This window comes from Miscanthus floridulus, chromosome 2 (assembly GCF_019320115.1).
Source record: "Miscanthus floridulus cultivar M001 chromosome 2, ASM1932011v1, whole genome shotgun sequence".
Taxonomy (NCBI): Eukaryota; Viridiplantae; Streptophyta; class Magnoliopsida; order Poales; family Poaceae; genus Miscanthus; species Miscanthus floridulus.
In genome coordinates this window covers 37,865,052-37,877,966 of record NC_089581.1, presented here as the reverse complement: position 1 = coordinate 37,877,966, position 12,915 = coordinate 37,865,052, and the positions used below count along the sequence as shown (strand labels likewise).

The 12,915-nt window shown below is 44.2% G+C and overlaps 1 protein-coding gene across 2 annotated transcripts; it reads right to left on the bottom strand.

Annotated features, from left to right (window-relative positions):
* Positions 1-2,441: 2,441 nt before the first annotated feature.
* On the bottom strand, positions 2,442-10,778 carry LOC136522039 (membralin-like protein At1g60995). 2 transcript variants are annotated; one of them, XM_066515832.1, is made up of 15 exons: positions 10,152-10,778; positions 9,095-9,157; positions 8,779-8,941; positions 8,519-8,685; positions 7,793-7,874; positions 7,592-7,653; positions 6,433-6,527; positions 5,530-5,609; positions 5,261-5,344; positions 4,890-5,006; positions 4,708-4,793; positions 4,480-4,586; positions 3,853-3,944; positions 3,680-3,756; positions 2,442-3,341 (listed from the first exon to the last, which is right to left on the bottom strand). In XM_066515832.1, exons 1-15 carry the CDS (start codon positions 10,314-10,316, stop codon positions 2,883-2,885), a joined length of 1,899 nt encoding a protein of 632 aa, XP_066371929.1. In that variant the 5' UTR covers positions 10,317-10,778; the 3' UTR covers positions 2,442-2,882. The 2 variants fall into 2 exon arrangements, with proteins under 2 accessions (XP_066371929.1, XP_066371920.1); XM_066515823.1 differs by having other exon boundaries at positions 8,519-8,941.
* Between the last annotated feature and the right edge of the window lie 2,137 nt (positions 10,779-12,915).

Sequence of the window (12,915 nt, the reverse complement as noted above, 5' to 3'; positions counted from 1 at the left end):
CCAGCGTTTTTCCCTTGTCTAGGCTCAGGCTAGACAGGTCCCCAACCAGGGACCCTGCGCCAACAGCTGGTCATAGGATACCGGCAAAGGGCGGCGAGTCACCCTAGGTTCGCGTAGCATCGGGGTGATCCTGCTCACGTCGTGCCCAGCGAACGCGGCGAGAGCGGCTGCCCGGGCGCCGCCTGCGCCTAGGCTGCCGATGCGTGACGTCATCGTCGGTAGGTGGGGCTCGGGGTGTGAGGAGTACCATGTCGTACTCGTGCCCTAGAGACATGAACTCCAGGCTCCCAAACCAGACCACCATGCCGAGACGCAGCGGTCGTACAGGGTCTGCCATCCGGAACTTGTTGGGATGACGAAACTGACACGCAGAGCCCCTACCTGGCGCGCCAACTGTCGGTGTTTTGGACCAGGGGATCCTCAACCAACTAGTGAATTTATGCTGCGTGTTCCCAATCCCGGATGGTGATGCAAAGAGACACAAGGCTTATACTGGTTCGGGCAATTGGTGCCCTACGTCCAGTCTGAGAGATCGATCTTGTATTCCTTGCACCGAAGTGCTTGTAGTAGGGGGTTACAAGCTAAGTGAGAGAGGGAGTTAGTCCTAGGTCTCGGCGTGGAGTGATGTGGGCTGCTTGCGACGTTGCTCTCGGGCCGCAAAGAAGTGTGCGTGTTACAGAGTGTTGTTTTCGTGAGTACCTGTCTTCTCCCCTAGAAATGGCCCAAGTCCTTTCCTTTTATAGTTTGAAGAGAGGACAAGGGTAGTACATGTGCTAACTATACGGCGTCGTGCGAACAGAGGCGGCGTGTCCGAGCCCTGTAGCCTGTTCCTATGGTGGTGTGGTCGTCGGAGTGGTCCGTCCTTGGAGCGCAGGGGCGACGTGCTGGTCACATCCGATCCTGTGCGTCATGGGAGCTCCAGGGCTGCCTCGGAGCGGGCGCGGCGGTCAACGTGCGGGTCGCTGTGGAGTGACTGCGCACGAGGCCGAGGCTCGGCCGGTGCCGAGGCCGAACCGCGGTGGGGGGTCTCGGTAGACGGGAATCCCGAGATAGCCGAGACCCTGGCGTAGAGTGCCGAGGCCCGGAGAGAGCGGTCGATCTGGTACGCTGGTTCGGAGGCAATGATGACCCGGGCCAGATTTCCCATGCTGCGTCGTCTTCGGGGCGGGGGTTACGGGGCACAGTGCAGTTCAGGCGCTGATCGTGGGCACAGCGCCAGAACACAGTGGCCGGTAATCCCCGCTGCGCCTTATCCCAGCCGGTATGGCGTTGATGTGACTCCTTGTCTTGTCGGCCGCTCCGCGGTGTCGAGCCGTCGTCCGGCTGAGATTGCGGGAGTGGTTGACGCCTTAATGGGACGTGACATGCTGTCGGAAAGGTTGGTCGAGGCGAGAGCGACGGGTTATTGTCAAGCCAGCCTCGAGCGATACGGAGAATAACTGTCTTGCCCGAGGCTGGTCGCACGAGGCCTCGGGCGAGACGGAGATTGGGCTCCCTGCCAAGGCCTCTCGCGCGAGGCGGAGATTCCGTCAGGGTGTCGAGACCTCCCGTGCGAGGCCTCAGGCGAGGCGGAGAGCCAGTGGGCTTGGTCGGGACTGGCGGTGAATCCATGGCTTACCTTCTAGCTTTGTTGTTGATGGGATTTTAGTAACTCTTTCGGTGTACGCTCGGGGTACCCCGGGACGGCAGTAGGCTTCAGCGGCGCTGTACGGCAAGCGGCGGCGCGAGCAATCGCCGTGTGGGAGCGGCGGCGGTGGCGGCATGGGAGAGAGCAAGCACGGCGTAGGAGAGCGGCGGCGCAGGCACTGGGTGCGATCCTGCTGCCGGCAGTGGCGGCCTGAGCAAGCGGAGCCGAGAGCGGCGGCGGCGGCGGCACTGCAATCTTTTTTTTACGAGAAGATGCGAGCGGTTGGTTCCTTGGAAGGGAAGACAGGCAGTGGGTTGGTGCAGGTCGTATGGGCCTAGGCCCAAAGGGGTGCCTTCCTCATTTCTTCATTAGAAATTATTTTAAATATGATTTACCTTTGCTCAAAAAATGATTTACCTAAATTATAACCGATATTATAATTAATTGATGCAAGATTTTGTACAGTCAAATAATAAGTAGGGGCACTTTGGATATTTTTACTTTTCATCAATTCCAGAAGAACAGGAGGAGTCATTTTGCCAAACGTTTTTTCAAAAAGCTTTGGCTCCTACAGAGAAGCCACTTCTACAGAGAAGCCAGAGCCTGAGTCATTTTCAGAGGAGCCAGAGCCCTGCCCAACAGGCCCTAAAGCAACAACACGATGCACTATGACAGCAAAATGACACCACATCATTATAAGTTTCAAAGTTTAAACTGACCGCATTTCAGTGAATGGACAACAACAGTGTTCAAAATTTGAAGGAACACCGAAAAACCATAATTTTAAGGAATTAATCTGCAAGCACTAACCTCAAAATTGGAACAGCACATGTAACAATGGATCCAAACCATTAATTTTATCCAATTCAGTAACAGGTGCATACAGTAACACTGCATATTCCATGCTGCAGCACCTACCCATGGGAGTACAAAAAGAATTTGCACAACATTTAATATGCTGTGAGTTGGCATTTCTGTACAGGGCTGGAATGGGCACTCCCATTCAGACGGTAGGGAATGTACATATATAATGAATATAGATACAACCTTCATCCTTACCTACTAACTAAAAAAAGAGAAACAGATAATACTATCATGGTATGTCCAGCAACACCAGTCTGTATATGCTGCAACCAATATTCGTCATTATCCTTTTGAAAGGGGCTGCCGGCATTATATCATATTAGCAATAGACTACTACCGCCCAAGCACCCGCCGAGAGTTCTGTCATTGGTCCACTTTCATCTTCATGATTCTATGTCACCTGATCATTTTCATTTCGAGGTGGATCGGTGTAATCTTGACCATGATCACGGACATCTCTGAACATAGAGAAGAAAGAAACTATGCCATCAGAAGCACCGCCTCCTAGCAACCACAGCAAAAGGGACCCAAATGGGTTGAGGGAGCCTGAGCCTGCAGGGGTGCTTCCAGCTTGCTGAGGGTTTTGCTCTTGATACTGGAGAGCATTGTTGGCAGCTGGCTCAGAAATTCCGTGTTGTTGACCTTCTTGCTGGTTCCTGGTAGACTCATCCTGAACCAATAGGGCATCTGCTTCACGAGCAGCACCAAGGCCATCGTTTATAGTACCAGGGTCCCTCACATTTACCCTAGCAATGTGTAAGGTAGAAGTGTAGATAGTTGAGGATATCTGGACACCTGTCTGCTGGTGAATGTGAGCTCGACTTCGCATGAATCTCTGGAGAGCTGGCACCTGAAGTGGCACAGGGAAACATGAAGTAGACATTGGGAGACAAGGATTTAATTGAGCAAATGAACCCAATATATGCAGACTGATCTACCTCCCTAGTGAATCAACCGATTTTGGGTCAATTTTCTGATTCACATGAAAGTTATGACAAGCTGTGCATACAAACCACTGTTCAGAAGCTAAAAAATGCATAGGGATATTAAACTTCGAAACATCTAACTAATCGTAATCAATGATTATTTCTAAAAAAAACATGAACAGAAAATTACATCAAAATGTAGTAACAAGCATTAGATAACGAATGAGAAATACCAAAACACAGAAACAAGACATTAACTAACCTCAAAACGGTTCCAAAAATATAAAATCAGGTGCTGCATGAATGCTGCCGTAGCAGAGAAAGCCAGATATGAGAAGCCTGGTAAAGCATAAGTCATAAAGCGACAGAAATGTGCCATTAGTTAATCAATAGTTCAGTCAGAAAAAAATTCGATACATACTGAATTTTACGTACCATAAGTATATGAGAAGAAGTAGATATGGAAAACCAAAAAATACAGCAAGAAGAAGCGTGGAAAGAACTGCATCGATATGGATGTCCGCACACTGAAAAACAAAGATACAAAGATAAGTATTTAAGAATGATTAGCTTCAAAAATTTGTCCTGCACAAAATCAATTCTGATAGATGCATTCATGCTAGCTGCCTTATACTATTTCGACGAGAATAAGTGATCATCTCTACCCATATATCTTTTATTTGAGTTGCTCTCTCAGCAGTTATACTGAGCAAAAGGCCTAGCTATTCCCTTAGGGAAAATTTTCCATAGGGCATCGCGACTTCGTATTATTAGCTCTAGCCTCTAGGACACAGCAGAAGTCACTGTTTGGGGGAAGGCACTGTCAAATTGTAGTTATTAGCTGGTCGCCTGGGCCCCCATTAAAATACTCTTTCCAGCTGAAAGAGGAGAGATTTTTTCATTTGGGTGCCCCTGGATCACAAATGAACCCGACCCGACCCCAACCATACCCAACAGGAGTTTGGACGAAACAGTGACTTCTCTAAAATAGTAGATGTTTCACATTGGGAGTGGAGTAATTAATAATAAAAATTCCAGTAATACTTCCATGTAAAACATTACCTGATCATCGTGAATAGCTCACATAACCATACAAGAGTCAAAATAAGAAACGCAAGCAATTGATCATCGTAGAACTCAAATAGAAAAAAGAGGATCCCAATCATAATCTACAAAGATCAGAACAAAATAATGAGTGAGCTAATGTAGAAGTTTGGTGAATCCTGCAGCGAATACATTTTCATCACAAACTTCAAATATTTCAAAACGCCAAAGAATATTTCCCATTACCGGAACAAAAACCAATGATTCGATGACATGCACGAATATCAACTGAAAAGTTGGCAGGTGGTGGCGTGCATGGTGTTGAAGCTGCACTGAAAATTTCAAGGAAGAACAACGCACTAGGTGAATCAAATAAAATATTAAGTGCAAAGCAGTCCAGACCGCAACCTACAGAAAAGAACACCAACCTGTGAACCTAAGCATGCGGGATTGCGTTTCTCTCAGAGTAAATGAAACAGACATGGTGGTTGTGAAAAAGACAAAGAGTGACATTAGAAGGACACCACATTTTGTCACAAAGTAATCTGCAAACACCAAAGTTGCAATGCATCAGATTTGATGCACAGAGAGGAAGATATGAGTCATGTATGTTATGAAAGGCAATCAAAAGCCAAAATTAAGGAATTTTTGGTTCCGTATTTTCCAATTTGAAAGTTCATTGCAATTTAGCAGTTGACATGTATAAAGCTTTAGTGGAACAAATGCACAATAGTGATGTCATGTGGAAAACGCTCAAGAGTTGACAACATATTGAGAAAACAAAGTTAACTATACCAACCTCCAAATCTTGTAGGACCTTCTGGTGGTTCATGCCCATAACTGAGATCATAGAGCTCCTTTGTCTGAAAGTTGTATAAATAGCCTGCACAACATACCAAAGACCAAAACAGTTATACAAAGTGAAAAAACTGTTGTTTGACATGCTTCCAAGCAAGTCAACTGTGTTGTTAGTTGTTACTTTGCTGTTGTGAACCAAGTCTGTGATCATTTGTAGAACTATTTTGATGATTTAAGGTTTGTACATGCACAATAGGATCAGATGCGTACCATGACCAGGAGAATTCACCAAGCTGTTTGTAAGTATAGTATCATATCCAACAATGCTGTTTATCAAAAGCTGCTGCCACCTGAAAAGGAAAATGTAGAAAAAATTGAGATGTCATTCTACTGCAGACAATCCAATTGGATAGTATATGTACATGCCAACACATCACAAACACCCACTCGAAGAAAACTGTAGCAAAGAAAAATGTAGACTTATAGAGAAAGAAACGTCTCTCACATTTTGTATACAAAGTACAAATTGCACACAAATCTACAGGTTTTATTATATCAAAGAAAATTTCATGTTGCAATGATATAGGAGTTACTATCGTAGTGTTCATTGAAATAAGGCACCAATTCTTATTATCTGAGTGCAAGATCAACGTTGCCAAAGGCCACAATCAACTCAAGATGAAAAATAAATAGATGTGCAAAACTGTGACTTAACCTAGTACTCCCTCCATTCCAAATTATAAGACGCTTTGGCTTTTCAAGATACATAACTTTTGATGTGCATTTAGATACACACTATGTCTAGATACATGGTAAAAGCAATGTACCTAGAAAAGCCAAAATGTCTTATAATTTTAAATGGAGGGAGTATTTGTCAAAATTGTTATCTGGATAATACACGTCTGGAATCTAAGTAGCAAACTGTCAAGAATTAATATATGCTGAAGTGGAAACATTTAGATAGATATGCAAATTCCACAAGATCCAAGGTAAGGTCATTGATACTCTTAAAATACAACATGCAGCGTGCTTGCATGTTGGTGGAAAGGGCATTCTCTTAAACTCTACGTCAGATCAAAGTTTTCAACATATGAGAAGGAGCTAATATTAACAGCAACCTTTGGCACTTAAAAGCTTGCAAACAGGAAGGGTTCAAAAATACTGAACAGAAACCTGTTTCCAAAGCAAGGATTTCGAGCAGAAATTGTGATATTGATTGTTCGGACACCATGACGAATTTTAGCACCTTCAGAAAGCAAGAAATAACCCTGCAGAAAAGAAATGAGCATGTGGGAAAGCCCCTACAATGAGTACTATTCAACATACGATGCTAATACATGCATACAAGCATAAAAGGGACAACAATTGGGTCTTCTGATCCTCTTAACCAACTCAAGGCTTGAATTAATTCAAGAAACTATGTCATCAGCCAAACCAATATTGCTAATACTGTATAATTGTGAATATTCTACTGCTTTTCAGATCCTTTTCATTGAGTGAATATGCCACTCTAATAAGGTTGAACTTCTTTCATAGCCTAAAATTGTCTGTTCCTTATTTACCCTTGCTAAAATTAAAGATTGCATACACAACACATCTGCGACAATGTGATGTGAAGGGTGACTTCATCTACAAGCTTCCAGGTTAGTGCTCTGTGAGCTTCAACTATAAGTAGTAGGCGTGCCCAGGTAGCATGTTCGTTTGGTCGTATTCGGCTTATAAGCCATGGCTTATCAGCCAACGAACAGTATTTTTCTCTCACACCAAATCAGCCAACAGTACTTTCAGCCATGGCTTATAAGCCAAACAAGCCCAAACGAACAGGCAGTACTTCAGTGAGAGGCAGACCTGGAAACAGCCTGTGGCCTCACCATTGTGTTGAGACCACTTGGGATGTGACCACATAAGGCTAGTGGCAGGTCAGAAAGCAATGAAGGTCAACAGAGAAGGGATGTAACATCCATCATATGTGTCCAGTGTTCCATCCCAATGTGCCAAAGTTTATAAGGGTGAGTGGACAAAGGAACAGCAAGGATATTTTTTAGAGTTTAACAGAATATATCCTCATAATGGAACTTTGCACTGAAGATGTCAAGAAGCAGTGGCATATTCACAGTTATCACTTATCAGATTGTTAATGGAATTTTCACCAGCTGGGGATTGACTAGGTGCATACACGATTTCCTCACTGAAGAGTAGCCTAAAACTTTCAAACATGTTCAACAGAAGTTTGTATTCTTATTGTGCTAAGAAACAAGAAGCTCATCACCAAATAACATATCAAAGAAGACAGAATGGCCAAGTGATATAAACAGGACAGGAAGAGTCAGACCTTCTCCACGCCATATAAATAAGTAGGCTCAAATGCTTTACTCCTCCTCTCAAACCACTGCACTGTAAGAAGCAACATAAGCTAGAGAAGTTAGAGAAAATTAGTGCTTGGAGATTGCAGGTGACAAGGTTAATAGGATTCATGCAAGCACTATTCTAGGTTGAGGCGCATAAAATATGACAACTTAACAGTCGACCCTACCTATTGTCGAAATAAGATGATCCATGCTTGGTAGTTGAAGATCCTTAAAAATATGGAGGAAGTCATTCCAATTTGATCTGACCTGATGTTAAAATAAACAAGAAATACCATAGGGATAAAGTACATGTATGTTAACCAATAGGAGACACATAGGCAAACACAGAACACTAATAGCAAACATATAGAGTTAATGAGTTATAGACAAAAAAAAAAGTATCATGCCACTTATGGAACCCAGTAGGGATAAAAATATTGATGAGCAGTCCTTTATTTAATCTGAATATTGATTAATACTGTTGAAGGGCAAGCCTGGTGCAGTGGTGAGAGCTGTCTCACCGAGTCACCAGGTCGTGGGTTCGAAGCAGCCTATCCGCAGATTTTGCGGGGGGAAGGCTTGCCTCGGTTTTTCCCTTCCCCAGACCCCACTCATGTGGGAGCCTCCGGCACTGGGTCTGCCCCCCCCCCCCCCCTATTGATTAATACTGTTACACTATCAGTCCAACAAATCTCAGCAATAAATAGCTATACGCCACTAATTTGCCCCTTCAGAAACACTTCTAAAAAAGGAATATGTAAGGTCCCCCCCCCCCGCCCCCCTCCAAAAAAAAAGAGCTATAAACTTATTTTTTTGCTACATCAAAATCCATCGATCAGACCAACAGAGGATTTTGGGGGTAAGCATTAAACAAGGGGGTGGTTTACAAAATTCCTGGTCAAACTTCTTACCATCAACTGGAGGGTATTTTCTGAAAGTTGCTTTATGTTCTTCCAGAATGAGACAGCACGATGGTACCATTTTCTGAACAAATATGTCACTGCTGCTTTAAATGACTCCTTAGCTGATAAAGGGTGGTGTACAGAACCCTCTCCGGCTGCCTTCAAATCTGGTAAGCCTGGAATAGTCGTGGTAACAGTTGTGTCAGCTGTATTCTCTGATTGAGGTTCAAATTCTTTGTCTCCTTTCCAAGTTCTAAACATTAGCTTACTCCTCCTAGCTCCAGGGCCAACCCAGGTTGACCAAAACTTAGATGCCAAAATGTTGAACTTATCACCATTAACCTCTAAAATTTTCTCAGCTGAACGTCCCAGGTTCTGGAGATCCATGATGTAAGAAGCACCTCTGCTGGACCATAATCCCCCACTGATAATCTACAACTCATAGCAAAGTTTAAGATTGACACCAATAGAATAGAAACAGGAATCATCAAACAAAAGCAAGAAGAATAAAACATACATAATGGAGTTTCAGAGTAGCAACAAATTCAAGAACAAAAGCAAAGAGCAACCTGACATTAATACTACCTTGATTTGGACAAGTTGTGCTTCTCCAAATTCAATTCCAGAAAACTCACTTGAGCAGCCAGGCTTCGCATGCAAAAGACAATTCAAAAGTGAGAATCAAAAAATAAAGACTGGAGTGGACAGAAATGTGGACTACAAAACCAAATAGTATTAGTCCATCGCATAGGGTTTCACTCTTTCTTTTTCCTACAGATATTCTTTCTTTTTTTCTCAAAACTCTAGATTTGTGTTAATGATCTCCACCCATGAACTTTATATTTCTACCTAGTTGGTATTAATCAGCGGGAATGTGGAACCATGGCACATTCTTCGCCCTGGGAACATTGTTCCTGTTCCAGAAACAAGTAGGTTCAACATTCCTCAATCCCATCAACCCAGGAACTTGGTCACTATGCACATGAATATGTGAATTACAGAGAGCCTGCTTTTATATGTATTAGATATATAGACAGATCATTTAGATGAATAAGGTTATAGTTGCATGGCCTTGCTTGTTGTGATGTGTGATTTGTGCTATATGCATGTAGATATATCATAGTTCATCAAATATTTATCTTATGTACCATTACATGCATTAATAAAGGTCAAAACAAAAATGTCAATCATAAACAGAGCAGGAAGTGAGTATGTATACAGATTAAGTGATGAACTAATACTCCCTTTTTGAATATATGATGTTTAGGACAAGCTAAATACAGAGGGAGTACGTAACCTTTGTTCATCCTAGTTCAAAGTAAATACTACTTATTACTGAAGGAACAACAACAGAGGATAGGTAAAAGTTCTTCAATGTTATGCCGGCAAAAAAATCATTAGCAAAGCAGCGATGGTAGCTCTGTTTCCACAATTCACATTAAATTGGCAGCATGGTAGCACTGCTGAAAGATCACAGAAGTTAGCACGAATTCCCCACCCCAAGCCCGGTGATAGTTTCAACAGAAGCCCACGAGAAGCGTCACATCCGCTCCCAATCCATCACAGCGGTAGGAGCAGGAGCAATGGAGAATGATAGGCGGGCCACTGAGGGCAATTCTCGAGAGACGGGCCCGTGACTGACCTGCTGCACGAAGTTGGTGTGCATGACGACGAGCAGGCAGAAGAGCGCGACGGCGCCGGCGAGGTAGAGGTACTCGAGCGCGAGGCGGATCCGCGGCGTGAGCAGCTGGGACAGCGTCCCCGATAGGCGCGCGTGCACCCGCAGGAACGTCTGCTCCGGATCCATCCCCCTGCCGCTGCCGCTGCGGTCCCCGCCCCGCGGCGGCGCCGGCCACCTCCAAACCCTAAGCAGGGCCTCCCCCGCGCCCTCCACTTCCCCCTCCCCCTCCCCTCGATGGAAGGAGGCTTCGAATAGATTGGGAATTGGGATTATTCGGGACTGGAAGCCGCAGTGGATCGACGGAGAGCTGCCGGCCGGCCGGCCGCGAATTTGGTGCTGGGGTAATTTGCTTGCGGGGTTTGGGATTTGAATTTCTCCGGGGCAGTGCGCATCAGCGCATGCGGTTGATGGTGTGCGCGAGTTTAATACGTTTCGCTTTCCTTTCCCTCTCACAGCCTGTGTGCCAGACTACCAGTATTGGGGGCTCTTTCTTGGGGAACGGGCTATGGCGTGTGTAGGCGGCGGGGCGCACGCAGCATTTTTTCCTGCCGCCGGCACGTTGGTTGGTTGCCTGGTTCTGTTGGGTTGGGTCTGCCGGTCTGGAGCGTGGGTGGCTGGCTCCGCGCGAGCGGATGAGGATGCCAGATCCTTATGTGGCGTGTCGCTGTCCAGGAAAAGCTGTATTTTTTTTAACAAATTTATTACATGCGCAGCTTGAACTTGCTTTAAAATTCAAATTTGGGACTACTCTCCGTTCAAAATAACAGCAAATCTCACACTTCAAAAAATCAAGTAATCTTAAATCTAACCAAATATATAAAAAGATACTAATATTCATGATGCTAAATAGATATCATATATATTCATACTAAATAAACTTATTTAGCGATACAAATGTTAATGTTATCTCTATAAATCTAGTCAGGTATGAGATTGATGGACTCCTCAAAGTGCGAGACGAGCACTTAGAGGGTGTTTAGATCCAGGGACTAAGGCTCTGTTCGGTAGAACTTATTGCTGCTGTGGCTGATTTGTAGGGTTGATTTATTGTGAGAGAAAATATTGTTCCATGGCTAAAAAGTACGACTGATTATGGCTTATAAACTCAAGCGAACAGAGCCTAAAGTCTAGGAGGTGTCACGTGGGGGCATCGCATGGGGTGTTCGGATACTAATAAAAAAATAAATTACAGAACCCGTCAGTAATACGCGAGATAAATTTATTAAGCCTAATTAATCCGTCATTAGCACATGTTTTCTGTAGCACTGTATTATCAAATCATGTACTAATTAGGCTTAAAATTCGTCTCGCAAAACAGTTTCAATCGGTGCATTTAGTTTCGTAATTAGTCTATATTTAATACTCCATGCATGTGCCAAACATCTGATGGAACAGCAACTAAAGTTTAGAAGATGAATCCAAACACCCCCTTACTTTGGGACCGAGAGAATAAGGGCCTGTTTGGTTTGGTTTAGTAAACTTTAGTCCTATCCTAGGGTGTTTTGGTTTAGGTGACTAAAAAGGACTAAAGCTGCTAAAAAATATCAAAACGTCCTTATTAGCTGCGTAGCATCTTTGTTGTTGTCACGATAATGAAAGGCAAGGGTGTCTTTTTTGGTCCTTCATTCCTCTTTAGTCACCCCTTTTGACTAGATGACTAAACCAATTTAATCACTTTTTAGTCACCTTGTTTGGTAAAAAAAATAAATAAAAAGGACTAGAGTGGAGTGACTAAACTTTAGTCACCCCAAACTAAAATAGGCCCTAGCTCGTGCTTGTTTATGCTCAGCAAGACACACTTGCACAAAACCTTTACTATAGAACCAACACAGCCCAAGTGTATTTGCAGTTTTTAAAGTCAAGGTTCATAGTTGAAGCTCCGAACTCAGGTCCTAGACTCATACAAGATAGGTCACTCACATCCAATTCCTAAGTCCTAGCATGTAGGTTTTTGCTTGTCGCTGATGCGGTTGTTGGCATTGAGATCAGCATGTCCGTTCTCCATGTGCTTGGCCTCCTAGCGAAACCAAGTGATTTGCTCCTTAAGGGTCTTTTGCTCCATCAAAAAGACTTCCTGAGAAGGGCAGTGGATTGCCGAGCTCTCCGTGTCTAAGTTGGAGTAGGAAGAGAGTGTGCGAGAAAGTTGTCCACAGAGTCAATCATGCTAGTGAGTACAGACCAGTACTCAGCGAGCGAAGACCCAAACGTGAGTGGCAGAGGTTTTTGGCATTGAGATCAGCATGTCCATTCTCCATATGCTTAGCCTCCTAGCGAAACCAATAAGTGATTTGCTCTTCAAGGGTCTTTTGCTCCAACAAAAAGACTTCCTGAGAAGGGCGGTGGATCGCCGAGCTCTCCATGTCTAAGTTGGAGTAGGAAGAGAGTGTGCGAAAAAGTTGTCCATAGAGTCAATCATGCTACTAAGTATGGGACAGTACTTAGCGAGCGAAGACCCAAACGTGAGTGGCAGATCTATCTGCTGGCTGGAAACGTGTCCTAGAAAACAAAAATCTGTTAGCTTAACCTTATCAGCCTGGCTTACCAGCCATAGTATAGTGTTTTTCTCTCGCAATAAAACAATATCAGCCGACTTATCAGCCGTAGAAATACGAGGGAGGAGATCGGCGAGATCTCCATGGACTGGCTCGATGCCGATTCATAGAGTTGAAGCTTTGCCTAGTCTATTGGTGACAAAGTCAAGGTTATCCAATGCAAGGCCTAGTTG